At 39.3% G+C, this 19,336-nt stretch overlaps 1 protein-coding gene across 1 annotated transcript in view; it reads left to right on the top strand.

The window, feature by feature from the left end:
- olfml2a (olfactomedin like 2A) overlaps positions 1 to 10,148 on the top strand; it is a 45,881-nt gene extending 35,733 nt beyond the window's left edge. The window contains 3 exon segments of the mRNA NM_001102975.1: positions 5,660 to 5,923; positions 6,375 to 6,560; positions 8,233 to 10,148. Coding sequence (NP_001096445.1) covers positions 5,660 to 5,923; positions 6,375 to 6,560; positions 8,233 to 8,834 — 1,052 coding nt within the window. The 3' untranslated portion in view covers positions 8,835 to 10,148.
- Positions 10,149 to 19,336: the final 9,188 nt, after the last annotated feature.

Here is a 19,336-nt window from a genome sequence, read left to right as displayed (position 1 = left end):
AAGACAGACAGTGTATTTTGGCATATGAAGGCGGCAGTAGAGGAAAAATCAAAATGACCTTCTGAAATTCATTTGTTCTCTGTCTTACTGTAACTGCATATGTTCAGATATAGACCTTACTTCTTGGTCAGTTCACTAGCAGTCTTAAGAACAATCAGAGTTGTCATTAGAGATCTCAATATTCACCACTTCACAGAAGAAAACTTAGCACTCAGTACACCCCTGCACAGAGAATACAAAGGAAGGCAATGGGAAAACAAGTACGACCCCCAAGTCAAAATACAGAAAATATAATGGTCTCTTCAGATGGAGATACTGTTTATGGGGAATTAATACCCTGCCAAAGGCACTCCTGCTATTTTCATTACATTTACTAGGACAGTTTAGATGTTTGGTGACAGCTCTCCAAACTGCACATGGCGGAATCATCAAGGCCAACTTGGTCTCCAGACAGTGTGGAATCTGCTCTGAAAACAATACAGTGCCAGACAGAAAACAAATTCATGACCACAAACATTACAACCCCCACCTGTATACCGACCAAAGAAATCAATCCTACACCTAACCTCATACAGGAACTCTACTCCCACACCAAATCCAAGGACAGCGCATCAATACCTAAAACTGTCCTAGCTGCAGAAATACATTTTTTACATTTGCTAATGATACATTTATATCTTCCATATTGTTGCTTAATATTTTAGCTTTACAAAAAGTAAAAAAGGGAAATGACAAAGCAACAATTATACACAATTATAATGCAGTTATAGGATACTCCTATGTCTGAGAAAAATATAGTTCTAACACTAATGGTAAGTGGGACTGCTTACCAGGATAATTTTTTTAAAAACTAAACCCTACTAATTAATATGGCTACAAAAATGCCCTATTTAATATACTGACGTTACTGCCCCAGCCAAAAAGTTCCGCATCTCTATAACTGTAATGATACTGGCCTTCAAAGTTGTCACAGAAGCTCCCCATCTTGGATTTTATTAGGAGTGTCAGTGACACTGCACTTGCTCAGTGTGCTCTGAGCAGATGTTGAGGAGCTAAGCAGCAAATCATCAGGCAGCAAATGAAAATCGCCTGTCATAGAAGCTGATGCTACAGGGCTGATTATTAAAGGAACAGTAACACTAAAAAATGAAAGAGCTTTAAAGTAATAAAAATATAATGCACTGTTGCCCTGCACTGGTAAAACTGGTGTGTTTGCTACAGTAACACTACTATAATTTATATAATAAGCTGCTGTGTAGCCACGGGGGCAGCCATTCAAGCTGGAAAAAAGGAGAAAAGGCACAGGTTACATAGCAGATAACAGTTAAGTTCTAAGTAGAATATAATAGTGTTTTATCTGTTATCTGCTATGTGCCTGTGCCTTTTCTCCTTTGAATGGCTGCCTCCATGGCTACATAGCAGCTTATTTATATAAATTATAGTAGACTTTCTAAAGTAAACACACAACTTTTACCAGTGCAGGGCAGCAGCACATTATATTTTAGTTACTTTTATACGCTTTCATTTTTTGGTGTTACTGTTCCTTTAAATTCTGATGGGGAATGCACTGGTTTGTTAGTTGCCATGCAAAAAGAACCTGAATAAATGACTAATTAGCCTTGTATCATGAATTTTATATTCTATATACACAGTTCCTAGGCTCAGTAGAACAGAGTATCAGGCCTTAAAGGGGTTGTCTACCTTTGAGTTAAATTTTATTATAATGTAGAGAATAATATTCTGAGACAATTTGCGATTGATCTAATTTTTATTCATTTTAGTTTTGTAGTTTGGTTGCCAGGGTCCAAAGTACCTTTGTAATCAGTGAGTGATTCGAAAGAGAGACAGGTAACAATAAAATTGTAGCTTTACAGAGGCATAGTTTGGCTGCTGGGGCCAGCGACTCCCATTTGAAAGCTGTGAAGTTAATTAAAGGTATTCACCCCTTTAATCAGCGGATAAGAAGATGGAGTTCTTTGATGATTTGCAATAGACAATAAATTAAAAAGACCTCAGATAGCTAAATATGAAAATTCTATCTTTACTATAATGTTGTATAATAAGAAAACTCACAGTAGGAATTTTTATCATTTTGGGAATTGTTGTGAATTTGAGTGACAGCCTCAAAAATGGATAAATAGGAGAGAGCCTGAAAAGAAAAGCAACAATTAATAGCCGTAAGCCACTTGCCAGAAGTTTAAACTTCCTATAAAGAGGAATAATAGAAAGGCAAATACATAATAAAATCATGGTAAATTCCAAGTTATCTCAGAATATCAAATCACCATCAAACATGAGATTCTTCTGACCTCATGCAATCCTCCAGAAAAACATGGGGTCTTCTCAAATCACTCACTAGCTATTGCTATTGTTAGCTGTTGCTAGCTACTGGCTATTTAGCTTGTTCCTTATAAGGGAAATGTTGATCTGGGGTGACTGCAGCCTAAAAGTGCACATTTATGAACAGACACTGAATGCCAAATTTACCTCTCCTGACTGAGGTGGCAGCACATTTGCCTATAAAGGAACTGAACGCTTCGGCCGTCTCACTCATTGTACAATCTTTAAGAGTCCTCCATTTGGTGTAATAATTGTCATGTGTATTGAATTTGTAAATCTTTTAATATTAGCCCACCATGTCTTCACTATGACCCACCATGTGCCTCTGTATAAATATATTTTTCCACTGTAAAGAGCAAGTTGATATTTTACAGTATGCCATGGTTCGTCATGTGATGTCAACATTGTTTGCTTTACCTGCAATACAACTGGCTATAACTGATATGAATGTTATGTCACACACTAAATGGTAGTGTATTGGAGGATCCTTAATTTAGAAGGATCTGGGGATTTTTGTTGATAACAAGTTGTTTAATTCCAGGTGGTGTCATTATGTGGCTACTAAAGCAAATAAAGTGCTGTCTTGTATAAAAAAGGGCATTGACTCAAGGGATGAGAACATAATTTTGCCTCTTTATAGGTCCCTGGTAAGGCCTCACCTTGAGTATGCGGTGCAGTTTTGGGCTCCAGTCCTTAAGAAGGATATTAATGAGCTGGAGAGAGTGCAGAGACTGCAACTAAACTGGTTAAGGGGATGGAAGATTTATACTATGAGGTTAGACTGTCAGGGTTGAGGTTGTTTTCTCTGGAAAAGAGGCGCTTGCGAGGGGACATGATTACTCTGTACAAGTACATTAGAGGGGATTATAGACAGATAGGGGGAGTTTTTACCCATACAAATGATCAGCGCACCACAGGCCACCCCTATAGATTAGAGGAATGGAGCTTCCATTTGAAGCAGCGTAGGTGGTTTTCACGGTGAGGGCAGTGAGGTTGGGGAATGCCCTTCCCAGTGACGTTGTAATGGCAGATTCTGTTAATGCCTATAAGAAGGGCTTGGATGAGTTCTTGAACAAGCATAGTATCCAAGGCTATTGTGATACTAATATCTACAGTTAGTATTGATGTTGGTATGTATGGTTTATGAACGTGAGTTTATAGCTAGGTCAGTATAGGTCTATGTGCAATTGATGGTCTTTTTTCAACCCAACTATGTAAGTATGTAACTGTAACAAGAGATTTATAGCAATGAGTAGGATCTTCAGTAAGCACAAGCAGATTCAAATACATTTGTTAAACTGGGAGATTTTTGTGTCTGTGGAAAAATAAGAACAAAAATGGCAGAGGAGAACTGACCATTGTTTCTCACAGCATTAATGTCCCTAATGACAAGATCTATAGATGACACAACCCAATAGGTCACAAAGAAGTAGCTGTTAAAGGCCCTGAAGAAAATGATTGTGGCGCTCTTATAAAGCAAGCCTACATACATGAAATTAACCATAGCCTCTAGATATGAATAAATGGCACCATTGTCTTGGGGTTTTTTTTATACAAAGTCAACTTTAGAGAGAAATGTCTGGAGAAAACAGGCCGCCGCTACATAATCACCCCCTTTATTATAACACCATTTCATTTTTACGTGAAATTTACGTTTTTTGTCATTTTTATCAAATTAGAGATTTAGATTTTATAAATTTATATACAGTTTATGCATTCTTTGCATCTGTTTACTTTGCCTCCACTGTGCCTTTGTATCTCTTTGTAACTCAGCCACAGGCATTCCATGTAGAAGTGCAGCAGACGTCAATGAGCCTTTTAGATAAATGGTTTTTGAGCTTGCTTTGTTCTGGAACGGTTATTCTGATACTAAGAATATACCAAGTATCTTCGCCATACAGCAAGAGTACTGGAAAAGCATTCCTCCATTACAGCGTACTAAGTAACTTTGCAAGAAGTAAAACATTTCTCCAAAACTGCCCTACTGTACACAATGTTACTAATGGGGAAATGTTGAAAATTATCTGTTTGCTCAAAAGAGAACAACTGTAACCAGAGGCCATTTGATCTGGCCGTATTTACGTTTCTCAGTATCTGCTGGTAAAGGAAAATCAGAAAGACTTTATTTGGAAACAAAGGATATTAGCTGTGCCTTGTGACTAGATGAGAGAAGACAGATGTACAGCAAAGCAAAGTTTGTTTGTGCTTTTATTATAAGGTCACTTAAGTAATTCAACATTACCACCTCCATAAAGATGGAATTTGATAACTTAAGTACAACCAGCCTCCTCTTTCCTCACCCAGGGAAAAAATGAGGAGGAGTTAGACCACATAGAAGGAAGCCAGAATTTATGTGCAGGGGAGGACAGATGAGGGGCTTAAAAGAAAAATATATCCCCCTGAGCTTATACAGTTGGGGATCTGTAAAAAAAAGCATAAACACTATCTAAACTTGAATATGAATCTGAACCAAAAATATAAAAGTACTTTCCTTACACAGACATACTTGATTCCACAGATTGAAAGACCGGACCATGTTCTTACCCCCCTGACGGTGTAATGTAAAACCCTCCCTCACCTTGCTCTATAGTGAAGTGATGGATTCTGGTATTTGAAGTCGCTCTGGTCCCTCTGCTTTCTATAGTGGGTAGTGCACAATTATATTTATTTTTTAGAAGTTCTGGTAGTGTTTATGCACCTTTTTTTTTTTACATAAGCCCAACTGAATGACCTTTTATGTCAAAAAGGGCAGTATATTTCTCTTTAAGCTTCAAAAGCATTTATACAATTTAAATAATGGTTGCTTTTGATCTGCCATTAGTCGCCCTTAAAAAATGGTTTGATAGAATTTTAGCTCAACAATATGCTTAAAGTGTCTGATCATTGCTGATCCATGGATATATCTTATTCAAGTTGGGGGTTAGGCAGGACTTTATTATGATCTTGATTAAACTGGATACATTCCTGGTAATAATGAACTTGATGACTTGTCTTCTCTAATATAACAGAAACAGTATATAATGAAAACTGTTTGTAGTGTGGCAGGGAGTCACTAGTGGGGAATAGGATATATGAAGATGGTGATAATATAACTGGGGGAGGAGCAAGAAGCCAAAGCAACTATAACAGTCGAGGATCATCACTACCATATACATTTATGAATTTATGAGTGACAGTATGTGTACAGTATGTGAATACCCCGGATACCCATGAATATACCAGGATCTGTCTATGGGAAACCAGGGCTTAAGTGGTAGAACCATTTTTAACATAATAGAAACACTATGCACTAATTATGACTTTCTAATTATGAATATAGAGAGTGTTGTTAAGGGACCACACAGAGGAGCAAAGCCAGAAATTAGAACAGAAGGGAATATCACTGAGCCCTACCTCATCAGGGAAGAAAGGATTGTGGCCACTCAAAGAGCAACCCCAACACCAACACCCACCACAACTCCTACCACCACACAATCTACAACAACCACCACCACCACGAGAACCACCATTTCCACAGCTACTGAATATCCATTGACTACACTTTCTTCCACTGTTCTTGGAGCTGAAGCAGAGACAAATAAAGGTTGGTACCATGTTCAAACACTGTTGAGTGTGGGGCCTCTGGAGAAATTCTGTTGCTGCCTTAAAATGGACCATGTCAGGCTGAAGTGTTTACAGTTTTAAGCAAAAATGATTATTTTATGTTATTCTATGTAAAACCAAGCAAGCACACCACCATTTTCTAGACAAAGTGACCACAAAACATGGTCAGTCAGGGTCATGAAACATATTTCCAAATCAATAATATATTATTTCTTTCTACATTTCTCTATTTTTTGTGGGCTCTATATCTATGCATGGTATGCAGAGAATTTTATGGGGTGCAATCACAATTCATTTTAATTTATAGCATGGATTGAATTCTGACAAGGTCACTGTAGAGCTGTTACACTGCTATAGATGAAGCTGACAGTATTACTGTATATAGGAAATTTGGAAAGGTTCATTAAACAATCTGCACCGTTTTTCTTCAGTCAGAGAAGGAGAGTGTGAAGGAACCATTGCTTCAGTGGAGCAGCCAAAAAAACAGCACAGCTATGGGCGCAATGAAGGAGCGTGGATGAAAGATCCCATAGCCAAAGATGGAAGAATCTATGTTACCAACTATTATTATGGAAATAACCTTGTAGAGTTTCGGAACCTTGACAACTTCAAGCAAGGTAGGAAATGCTCAGACAGAAAAACTAATTTTGTTCAATAATGACTCAAACTACTTTTGTAGTAACATTTTGAAACAGCATTTAGATGTCTGAGAACATTACTGAGTGGATACAGAATTCAGTAGGGGTCCTGAGGCACTTTTTTCAGCATCTAAGCTATTGGCAAACTGGCATTTTGAGTCTACAATCCTCTTAGGTAGAACCATAACTATTAAACCTTCCTTATCAGCAGCTACCTTGTGTTCAGGTGAATGGGAATAGGCACACAATATTTTGCATAGGAGAACAGTTGCATTCCCAAGCAGTACTCATATTAATGGTATGTGAGCAGCTAAAGCTGCATTTGGAGCGAGTATTACTCTTTGACCTCCATTGACTATTTACCCAAACTGGAAGTGACTTGAGTATTGACTGCAATGGTTTCCTGTGTGAGGACAGCAGGGCCATGAGCCTTGGAGAAAATAAACAATTACGTGTAAAAATACCTGCTGAACAGCATTACTTAATGGTGCACATTTACCAGCCTGGTGCAAAGTGCAGAGCACAGCACTGCTGGGTGTAAGGTAAGAGCCATTTGACTAGAGGGTGTTCCATGAACGCTCAAGTGCCACCTTACTACTACCCTTATAAGATGCAGGCCATCGAAACAGGCAGTGTGGCATTCACCGAGTAGTAGCTAGCTGCATTCTATAAGCACACCTCCGGGAGCAAGAAGCGGGGCAAAGTACAGAAAATAGGTTGCTTTGTCCCCTGTTTAATAAATAAAGCTGATGATTTTAAGTTTGAAACTATGTTGTAGAAGTGGAACAAATTAACAACACAGGGCACTACCAAGCCCTCCTTATTCAGGCAGTCATTGTTTTCAATCTAGTGACTTCATAGAAGCTACCAGAACCAACTGGTTTGATTTTATGACCATTCTGTCAGGATTATACCACTATGCAGACCCTTTCAGGGACACAGCTGTATTTGGGCTCAAATCAACGTAAGAAGCATCTGGCCAGATTATTTTCTCTTACAGAACTAAAAGAACTGCTAAATCCCTAGGCAGCAAGGTACAACATAATTGATACATATGCGAGTGGTGTTACATGCCACAGTTTGCCATTTTTCAACAGCATTTCTTATTAAATATTTTATGTTTAAGATCATTAAGAAAACATTTTTTCACTTTTAAATATTTCTAAGTAACATCTAACAGATGAAGTGGAAGTCCTGCATTTGTACAGCTGCTCTGACTTTAGGCAATTTGGAATGTGATAGTGCGGTAACCTCGCTCTGGCACAGCAAGAAAGGTCTAGCATATGATCCATATCAGATTTCAAGGTCTGAGATATCTAATCTTCAGGTCTTATACTGATCTGACAAGTCAGCGCCCACGAGACACAAGGGAATTACAGAGCTTTCCACCTCACTAACTTCTTGAACATTTTTTTATGCTTGAAAAAGAAACTCATAGTTTGGAAAGCTTAAATCTATCTATGAGGAGTGATTTTCTCGGTCGTGTAGAAGGGATCATGAATCAATGTACAACCAGTTTGTATATAAAAGATAAGGATTACTATATGTCCTAGGAATGTATTTTTATTGTATGGTTAGTCTTTAGCATTGGAGTATATATTTCTTATATATTCTTATATACTACTCATATAAATCAATTCCTTATTTTCAGGTCGGTGGAGCAATCTTTACAAGGTCCCTTACAACTGGATTGGGACTGGGCATGTGGTCTTCCAAGGAGCCTTTTACTACAACAGAGCATTCACCAAGAACATCATCAAGTATGACCTAAAGCAGCGGTTTGTAGCAGCCTGGACCCTCCTGCATGATGTGGTATATGAAGACACTACCCCTTGGAAGTGGAGAGGTCATTCTGATATCGATTTTGCCGTTGATGAAAGCGGCCTTTGGGTTATTTACCCATCTGTGGATTATGATTATTCTCAACAAGAAGTCATCGTCATTAGCAAGCTTGATCCTAACGACCTATCCATAAAGAAGGAGACAACTTGGAAAACGGGGCTTAAACGCAACTCCTATGGAAACTGCTTTATAATATGTGGAATCCTCTATGCCGTTGATGTCTATAATCAAAAGGAAGGAATGATTTCCTATGCATATGACACTCACACCGACACAGAGGCAGATCCAAAGTTACCTTTCATTAATGAATATGCCTTTACTACACAAATAGACTACAATCCCAAAGAGAAGGTGCTATACGCCTGGGACAATGGACACCAGTTAACTTACAAAGTGAACTTTGTTGCATGAATGAAAAGCTGCCTTGTTCAGAGACAGGTCAGCCTTCCAGAAAGAAAGCACTTTTAGACATCGGTTATAACGTGTTGCTTGGGGAGCTACTAAAGTATCCACTGGCTATCAGGAGGCGAAAATGCCCCAGGCAAGAAATGACTTTGCAATGTGGTATATGACGTATCCATTGTCAAACACAAAAAAACACAACTGTAAAAGACTGAATGGGCACTGAGCTGAATGCCTCAAAGGAATAAAAGAGACCCCATTTCACTGTCAACAATCTGACATCTCATCTTATTTTAAGTTAAACCTCAATGTCTTTAAGGGTTTTTCATGAATAGAGGAGACAAAATGAGTTTTACAAAACGGTTGTCAATAGAAGTTTGACCAGGGACCACCAAAGGCAGACCTCCAGACCACCCTAAGGCCAAGGAAAATGTATAGATATACTTCTTTTTTTATCCTTTTTACTGTATAGTTTTTCATACTACACTTAATAATACAGAGTACTTTTTTAAATTGAATTTAAGTATTTGGCTGTGTGTGGCTTAAGAAGCATTGTGTTGGTGATGCCTAAAGAAAGACAATTCAGTATTACTTAACATCAACTACTTTAAAGGGACTTTTCTACTATTAAAGAAGCAGCCAACCTACTTATTTTACCATTATGCATTTCATTGTACAGTGTCAAAAGATATGCAGCCCAAAGTACCAGTGTTGTTTGCTTTGTAATAAAAAGAAAACAGTGTATGTTTCCGCGTGCTAAAGCAGCCTGTCCTTTTGGTTAAGTAACTTTACTTGCCCGGATCCAATTTTAAAATGATTTAATTTCAGGAAAGCTTGTATTGTTTTGCAGAATTACTAATTGGTTTCAAAGGGGATTAGAACACAATTTTTATGTGCATCTTCCTTGTTGCAGAGGCATTGGCCAAACATCAGCTTTTAATGGGCCATAAAACCCATGGACATGTCCAAAGATAATAATGTGGACAGCACAGTGGCCCAGTGATTAGTATTTATATCATGCAGCACATGGGTCCTGGGTTTTATCCTAACCAAGGCAATTTGGTCTTGCTTGGTCGTCATGGATATCCTCTGGGTACTCAAGTTTTTCTCTATACTCCAAAAATATTCAGGCAGGATAATTGGCTACTGATGAAATTAAACCTAATATGCAATAAGGAAATAAAATGTAAGCTTCACTGGGGCAGGGACTGATATGACTGAGGATCTTTGAACAGCGCTTTATAAACTTGTTAGCACTATATTAATAAAGGATATGATATAATATATAATATAATAAAGGATAAAATAATAATATCATTCAAAGAGGTCTATGGAGCCCTTTTTCAGGCTGGACTGCAAATCCAGCACATACACCTTTAGTTAGATAGCCCTGTGTTAAAAAAAATGTTGTATTCAAAATCTTAATGGACAGTTAAAAAAATGTATAAATTAATTTTTTAAAACATTTAAGTGGAGGGAAGGAAATGAAAAGAGTGTACCTTGTAATATAGTCATCAAAGCAGCACTTTAATGCTAATTTTCACAAGTAGCTTCTATGGAGGTAGCAGAAAGCTGGGATCAGAGCAAGAAACTCCAAGTGTGATAGCTGCAGTTTGTTATCTTTTAAATTACTTGTATTTAATTACTATTAACTATTACTGTTACTATTATTGACTGCAGACAGTCCACGATGTTCCCTTTAGCTTTATATACATAATAACAAATGATCAGGGTTAGGGTATAAGGGTCCATTTATTAAAGTGTTGCAAGGTGCAAAACAACAGTGCAAATCTATGTGTTTATTTACCGACAATGAACCACTTTTTATGAGATTTACAACACTGCGTGAAATTCCGAAAGTACAAAGATAAACTATGGGTAGAAAATAAACCATTTGACTACATATTGCACCGACCACATAAGGTGGCACACTGGCATGACTTAGGCATACACCTGAATGCACCATTTGCATGATATTTCCTAAACACACTAACCCCCATATGTAATAAAAGGCACTAAGTTTGCCCAGTAGCAATAACCCATAATAAGATAATTGCTTTTAAACAGGTGACCAGTAAATTCTACTAGTTTTTGGTTGCTATGGGTTACTGCACCTGTGCAAACTTAGTGCCTTTTATAAAATAACCCCCAAAGAGACTAAGAACTGATGTCGAGCTCTTCTGTAACAGAATAGGTAGGTGCAAGCAGTTCAGTGCATAGTGCAATTCTGTGCTGAATATTGCTCCTGGTGCTACATCTAATGAATGATCCCTGTAGTGCATCTTTTGGACGATAGGCTTTGACTTTGCTGAATTCTTCAGTATGGGATGTGTGCATTTAGGCCATGTTACCAGACTTACCAGGTCAAACAGGTCTTTAGTTAACCATAATCTGACCCTTTAGGGGCATTATACAAAAATGTCCAATACAAGCTCATTAAGTAAGTCTTGTGAGGTTACCTGGTGGTCTAGGGGCTCGGCGGGGACGCCCGCCGCTGCCTGTGCGGGGACGCCCGCTCTCCGGTTCTTAGTGGCGCGCGCACGTCCATCACCTTTTGACGTGCGCTCGCATCTGCGCATGCGCCTTCTCCCCTGTGCTGCGCGCGCATGCGCACTTTCCTTCTTCCTCGTTGCGCTGCGGATGACGTCATTTTGGCGCGAGATTTGAATATTTAAAGCGGTTCTCAGAGCAAAATCATTGCCCAACGTAGGTTTTCCTCCTGTGAGTTCCTGGGTGTGTTATTCCTGTTCTGCTGATCTGTTCTGTTCTGTTTTGACCTCTGCCTGTCCTTGACCTTCCTGTACTGCTGCCTGAACCGACCCTTGCCTGTATTTTGACTACTCTTCTGGATTCTGTTTGGTACCGTGCTGCCTTTTCGTTGTTGACCCCGGCCTGACCTCTGACTACCCTTTTGGACTCTGATTTGGTACTTTACTCTCTGAACGTTGCTGACCCTGGCCTGATCTCCGACTGTGTTTTCTTGTGCCCATTTCCCTTTTAGAACGGTTCGGGTTCCCTTGCCTGCTCAGAACTCTTTCCTTGGGCTTCTCACTGTAAGACCTGGCGGCATCCGAGTAGCGAAGGGCTCCTCCCGACGTGAAAGGCGGCGGTTATAGGCAGAAGCGTGAGCCGAGACCAAGCCCTTGGAAACTGTTCTGAGTTTTGGGATACCGACCGTGACAAGTCTTTTATTAACAATGTGTTCTGCCTATTTAATTACAAAAACCTCTAGTCTTTGTTGTCTTTGTTTTTTGCTTTTGGAGGCCTGAGCATACTGGTTTTACTTTAACCCCATCTCATTATTTATGCCCCAAAGCATTGTCAGACCAAAAGGAATCAAAGAGTTCATTAAAAATAACTAAAAACTATAGATGAAGCACACACAACACATTTTCAACAACACAAAGGCATATTTGGAGGGACTTTGTTGAAAATATATGTGTATATGCCACCCCTTTGAACTCAACATGTGACACTTATTAAATAAAGCCAACAAACAATACCAACTGTAAATAATTAAAGGACGGTTACAAAATATGCATTGACCAAAAAACAAATAAATACAGCAGAACATGAATGCATGGACTTAGTCTTATTTTTAACACGCATGTCTGTTGTTCCCAAATGGGAATGGACACAGGGACACAGAGATGTTTATTTATTACTACTGGGCAAAATTTCTTCTGGACAGTAACCCATAGCAACCAATTAGTGATTAGCTTTTTTTTCAGCCAGCTGCAGACAGAAGAAAGCAACATCTGATTGGTTGCCTTGTGTTACTGCCAGGTGCAAATTTGTGTATAAATGAGCCCCAACAACTATTTTCTTTCTCCTGAGTTTGCGTAAATGTTTAGATCTCCAGCCTGAGATCTACTGTTAGATTATTAAGATTAGATAAAATATGTTATTAGGGAATTGGTGCCCAAATGGTAGGTCATAATCTAACAGTAGATCTCAGGCTGGAGATCAGTAAAGGTCCCCATACACGAGGCGATTTCACTCGTTGTGCGACGAACGATTATATCGGCAAACGATCGTATGGCGATCGGGTTTCCATACGATATGCCATCCACGGGCAACGATAATTTGCAAAGATTTCATCGTATCATTATCCTAAAATACGTACGATCGTACATCTACGTACGATCCAATGTCGTGGCGGAAGCGGTATTTATTTATTTATGTTCGTTGACTTCCGCTGCTGGCTATCATGACATGCCCAGAGAACAATCGTTCAAAGACAAATGTCTGACACTCACACCAACTGGCAGATTTTATTGTTAAACGGCTAAAATTTTTAAACTTGGCCGATCGATTTTGGGGACGATAATGTCGGGTCGATTAGTGGGTCGACGATCGCTCGCACACCATCAACTATACGATAACTTAACGATAGTATCGGATCGTTCGGGAATCGGTCGTTTGACAGTAAAAAATCGGCCCGTGTATGGGGGCCTTAAGTCACAAATGACCTTGTCGCGGGCGACTAATCTCCCCGATATGACATCCCACCGGCAAGAATGTAAATCATATTCGGCGCCAGCGATTTGCTGAAATCGCCGAAGTTGCCTCGGGAGGCAACTTCGGCACCGTGTATGCCATCCCACCTCTGATTTACATTCTTGCCGGTGAGATGTCATATCGGGGAGATTAGTAGCCCGCAACAAGGGAGAATTGTTGCAGGTGACTAATCTCCCCGTGTCCCAGAGCCCTTACAACTGCTTTGAATTCAATTCTCTAGTTGCAGCATTATACTTCTTATTGGTGCGAGGGGGCAGTATGGGTGGGTGGCAATGCCAACCACAGTCTTGGGCCAAAGAAATAATAAATCCACCCCTGACCCTGCCACAATGATTTCATTAAAATGGACCCAAGGTAAATGCAATAGTACAGTAGGGTGCATTATGTTTAAATCCTTAGTTACTTTGCTGGGTATCACTACTACTCCTTTAGAAGATTTTCAAAAAAGATGCACATTTCACCTTAGAATTGCAACTTGCGCTTGTCCATTAGTAAATGAGCCCCACGGTTCTGTGACTGACAGATTTACTAATAGTGGATCATATAAAAGGGTTTTGCCCACAGAAGATTTATAAAACAATCTGGCCCTATTGTTTTCTTAGCTTTTTCCATAATCAGTGGGTGGTAAATATGTTATAATAAATAACCTTTAGATGCATATTGCCAGGAAAGTTTTGGCAATCAAAGTCCTCATAGCATTATGTGATACTTTCCCAGAGAAACAGCTGGAATTGTCATAGATCCCATTATAGTAAAGGGGTATTGCAAATCATAAAGTTTACTTCTAATATGTGCCTCATTAAAAAATGGTGTCATGGTCATGGTGGCCAAAAATTCTTGTTCATTTCGTAAAATATTTACGTAGTGGGGTTTTTTGGGTGATTTTTTTTAGGAAATGCCTATTTGCATCTTGGTCTTTAGAGCAGTTAAATGCCATTTAAAACAATAAACTAATGTGCAAATATCTACGATTAAATGAACATATCTAAACAAATGAAAATGATCCAGCCCTTGAAAGTGCCTTAATGTATTTTTATTGTTGTATCATTATTATATTTTAATATATAGCCTCAATAGACTCACAGTCACATTGAGAAGTGGTGATAAAAATGCCATTAGGAATTTAGGCCTTTTTCTCTGTAATAATAAAACAGCCCCTTGGGTACTTGATCCCAACTAAGATATAATTAATCCTTATTGGAGGCAAAACAATCATATTGGTTTTAATTAATGTTTTATTTTTAGTATACTTTAGGTATAGAGATCCAAATGATGAAAATGCCCCCCCCCCCCCAAGAATTCTGGGTAGCAGGTCCCATACCCGTACAAGCCTATGACTTGTCCCATAAACTGCAGGAGTTGTTATAAGACTCATTAAGGACTTTGGGCTTAACATTAAGCTGCTTCATTTTAACTAAATACACCAGATAAGTAATGTTTTTTTAACGTGACAGTATTCCTTTAAAGGAAAAGATAGCAGGCATCAGGTTAGCTTCCAATAAGTATAAGTTGGAAAGAGGACAGAATCCTCACAGGCTAAATAGGTTGAATGAGATTACAAAATTCCAGGCTGAGGGAAATCCTTTTGAAGGCATGTTTTAGACTGGCACAGGCTTACTTGAAATTCAGCCAATCATTCCCAGCCCTTTTTTCTATCATCACAGTACAGCTGCTTCGCTGTTCTACACCGGAGAACTTGTCTGGCAGAGCTTAATATGATGATTTCCACAGCCTTTATTGGTAATTGCAATTAAGTTAAATCTGTAGTTGTTATAAATGTATATTGTAAAGTTACTTACAGCCTAAAAAAAACCAAAACTGTTTCTAGGTGAAGTTTCCTACCCACATGGATTCTCCCCACCCATATAAAGCGACAACACTCTTCCTGCAATGCACACTTTATGTAGGAATTGGATGTCCAATGGGCAGTAAATTGGAAACTATTAGGTGTACCCACTCACACAGACACACAGGGAATGGTAAGTACCAGGACCCCACAACAAAATATTAATTACAGTGTGTTGTATGCACACTATGGCCTTGCACCTAAGTATATGCTGCAGACCAGCAATGCAGTTGGTTCCGCTCGCACAGGGACATTGTATCATCATATATAAACCCAAGGAGTTGCCATTCTGCAGCATATTTAGCTAGAGCAGTGGTTCTCAACCTTCCTAATGCCGCGACCCTTTAATACAGTTCCTCATGTTGTGGTGACCCCCAACCATAAAATATTCCTAAGACCATCGGAAATATTTGTTTTCCGATGGTCTTAGGCGACCCCCGTGAAAGGGTCATTCGACCCCCAAAGGGGTCCCGACCCACAGGTTGAGAACCGCTGAGCTAGAGCATGGTGAAAACATTTCAACTTCTGTGTTTATGTGACAAAAAGTCACATGATTCCAAGGATTCGGATTGGCCAGGCACATGGATTCGGCTGAATCCGAATCCTGCTAGAAAAAGGCAGAATCTTGGCCAAACCGTGAACCGAATCCTGGATTCAGTGCATCCCTTATTGCTGGGGCCTATTTTGAACCACTGTCTGCGCCTAAACAGGGCCCTGCTCTTATATAAAATCTGCCCCCTGTCAATAGTTAACAGTACTAAATACATTAACCTTTTTAGTGCCACAGGACGTAGAATCTACGTCCTGTGTATCAAAGGACCAAAGTGCCACAGAACGTAGATTCTACGTCCTGCTGCACTTCCGGTTTTGGGAGCGGAGGAATGGCTTTTCAAGCCATTCCTTCGCTCCCCACTCGTTCCCCAGCCTCCAGACAATAGTCAGAGGTGGGGAACGAGTGGCCCCTGGGTAGCGATCACCCAGGGGCCCCATGGGACTTACCTGCCATCCACATGGCTTTCTGTGCAGCTCCTCTCCCTTCCGCAGCTTCCCCCTCTGGCCCCCCTGCTTCCTGCCCCGCCCCCTCACATGGGCTGATGCTGCTGTGCCAGATCGAGTTTCTCCTGCAGATCCTGATCTTCTAGACCCCAAGTAAGTGGCAAATACACACACAAACACACAATCACACATTTATTACACTAATACACACTTATACTCACACTTACACACACACACATGCATTTTTGGGAGGTTTTCAAACATTCATCACTTACAGCACTTAGAGAAAACTCACACTTGGTTGCACACTCGCACACATGCACACAAAACACATTTTACACACATGTACACACACACTTACACACTTATGTAATTTTGTAATTATTTTTTTTTTTCTAATCGCATCGTTTTTATTCTTGCCTGAAAAAAATGTTTTATTGCCATTGCGGATAGTGTATTCGCTAACCGCACTGCGCAATACCTTTTGTGTATTATTTTGGTGTTTCTACTACATTTTCTGTGATTTTGGTGGATTTTTGGGTATTTTACTGCATGTTTAGCCATTTTATAGCATTTTCAGTTATGCATAGTTGTTGTTTGCTTGACTTTGTCTGTAAAACTTATTTGCCCTAGCCAAAATACTCAAACTGTTATTCTGCCCGCAGATATTATTAGGCAAAAAAAAAAAATGATTTTAGTGATTTTTTTTTATCTTTATCAATGTTATTGCTTTTTACATTGTTCTTTGTTACTTGTCTTTGCACATGGACATTTTGTCTGCTGTATTTCAATTTGGCATCCTCTGTACCCCACATAGTTTGGTAAATCTATTCATATTGGGCATCAAACTGTTCAGTAGACTAGTGGCGTTCATACTTAGAGTGTTTTATGTTGGTACGTTACTAAATGTGGGGTACATAATGGGGCAACATGCAAGCTTTGTGACGATTTTCAGAAATGTCACAAAAACAGTTCTGTTTAGCATAGCTTTGTAGTTTGGTAGTTTGTAGTAGAAAGATGTATTTACCCATTTTTGTTTTGTCAGAATGTGTACTTTCGGAAAATATATGGTTTTCTAGGGTCTCCTTACTGTTAGGTGGTCGTATGGCACATAATACACATACCGGGTGCAAAAACTGCATGAGCCGAAGCATCTTATGTGAAAATTCATATGCACTATTTTTACTTGGGTGCCCCTGTACCCCACATAGTTTGGTAAATCTATGCATATAGGGCATCAAACTGTTCAGTAGACCCCTGGCGTTCATATTTAGAATGTTTTATGTTGATACGGTACAAAATGTGGGGGTAAATAATGGGGTAAAATGCAAGCTTTGTGACAATTTTCAGAAATGTCATAAAAACCGTTCTGTTTAGCATAGCTTTGTAGTTTGGTAGTTTGTAGTAGAAAGATGTATTTACCCATTTTTGTTTTGTCAGAATGTGTACTTTCGGAAAATATATGGTTTTCTAGGGTCTCCTTACTGTTAGGTGGTCGTATGGCACATAATACACATACCGGGTGCAAAAACTGCATGAGCCGAAGCATCTTATGTGAAAATTCATATGCACTATTTTTACTTGGGTGCCCCTGTACCCCACATAGTTTGGTAAATCTATGCATATAGGGCATCAAACTGTTCAGTAGACCCCTGGCGTTCATATTTAGAATGTTTTATGTTGATACGGTACAAAATGTGGGGGTAAATAATGGGGTAAAATGCAAGCTTTGTGACAATTTTCAGAAATGTCATAAAAACCGTTCTGTTTAGCATAGCTTTGTAGTTTGGTAGTTTGTAGTAGAAAGATGTATTTACCCATTTTTGTTTTGTCAGAATGTGTACTTTCGGAAAATATATGGTTTTCTAGGGTCTCCTTACTGTTAGGTGGTCGTATGGCACATAATACACATACCGGGTGCAAAAACTGCATGAGCCGAAGCATCTTATGTGAAAATTCATATGCACTATTTTTACTTGGGTGCCCCTGTACCCCACATAGTTTGGTAAATCTATGCATATAGGGCATCAAACTGTTCAGTAGACCCCTGGTGTTCATATTTAGAATGTTTCATGTTGATACGGTACAAAATGTGGGGGTACATAATGGGGTAAAATGCAAGCTTTGTGACAATTTTCAGAAATGTCAAAAAAATCGTTCTGTTTAGCATAGCTTTGTAGTTTGGTAGTTTGCAGTAGAAAGATGTATTTACCCATTTTTGTTTTGTCAGATTGTGTACTTTCGGAAAATGTATAGTTTTCTAGGGTCTCCTTACTGTTAGGGGGTCTTATGCCGCATAATGCACATGCCGGTAGCTTATATTGCAGTGTATACACTTTGTATGCACTAACTTCCTTTTGGGGTCTCTAAATGCCAGATACAGTGCTGATCCTATGCACAATGGGCATCAAACTGTTCAGCGGACCCTTGGTTTTCATATTTAGGGTGTGTTTTCTTGGTACCTAATGTTATGTGGGAGATATGGTGCTTGAAAGTGGAAGATTTGATGTGATTTTCAGGTATTTCACCAAAACTAGCAATTTTGGGAAAGCACTGCGACTCTGTAGTTTGGAGTAGAAAGACATGGGTACCAATTTTGAATTCGCCCGAATGTGTACTTTCCAAAAATATATGGTTTTGGGGGGTCAATGTATTTTTGTGTGTTTTTACCCCACAGAAAATGCAGTAATCGTGTTGAATTTTCAGTAGACAAAGAGACCTCTGGGGCAATCTCTATGCACTGACGTCCTTATGGGGTCTCTAAATGCCAGATACAGTGCTGATCCTATGCACAATGGGCATCAAACTGTTCAGCGGACCCTTGGCTTTCATATTTAGGGTGTGTTTTCTTGGTACCTAATGTTATGTGGGAGATATGGTGCTTGAAAGTGGAAGATTTGATGTGATTTTCAGGTATTTCACCAAAACTAGCAATTTTGGGAAAGCACTGCGACTCTGTAGTTTGGAGTAGAAAGACATGGGTACCAATTTTGAATTCGCCCGAATGTGTACTTTCCAAAAATATATGGTTTTGGGGGGTCAATGTATTTTTGTGTGTTTTTACCCCACAGAAAATGCAGTAAACGTGTTGAATTTTCAGTAGCTAAAGAGACCTCTGGGGCAATCTCTATGCACTGACATCCTTATG

The sequence above is a fragment of the Xenopus tropicalis genome, chromosome 8, assembly GCF_000004195.4.
Source record: "Xenopus tropicalis strain Nigerian chromosome 8, UCB_Xtro_10.0, whole genome shotgun sequence".
In the NCBI taxonomy this organism is placed as follows: Eukaryota; Metazoa; Chordata; class Amphibia; order Anura; family Pipidae; genus Xenopus; species Xenopus tropicalis.
The sequence above is the reverse complement of the archived record's forward strand: the minus strand, read 5'-3'. Positions and strand labels throughout refer to the sequence as shown.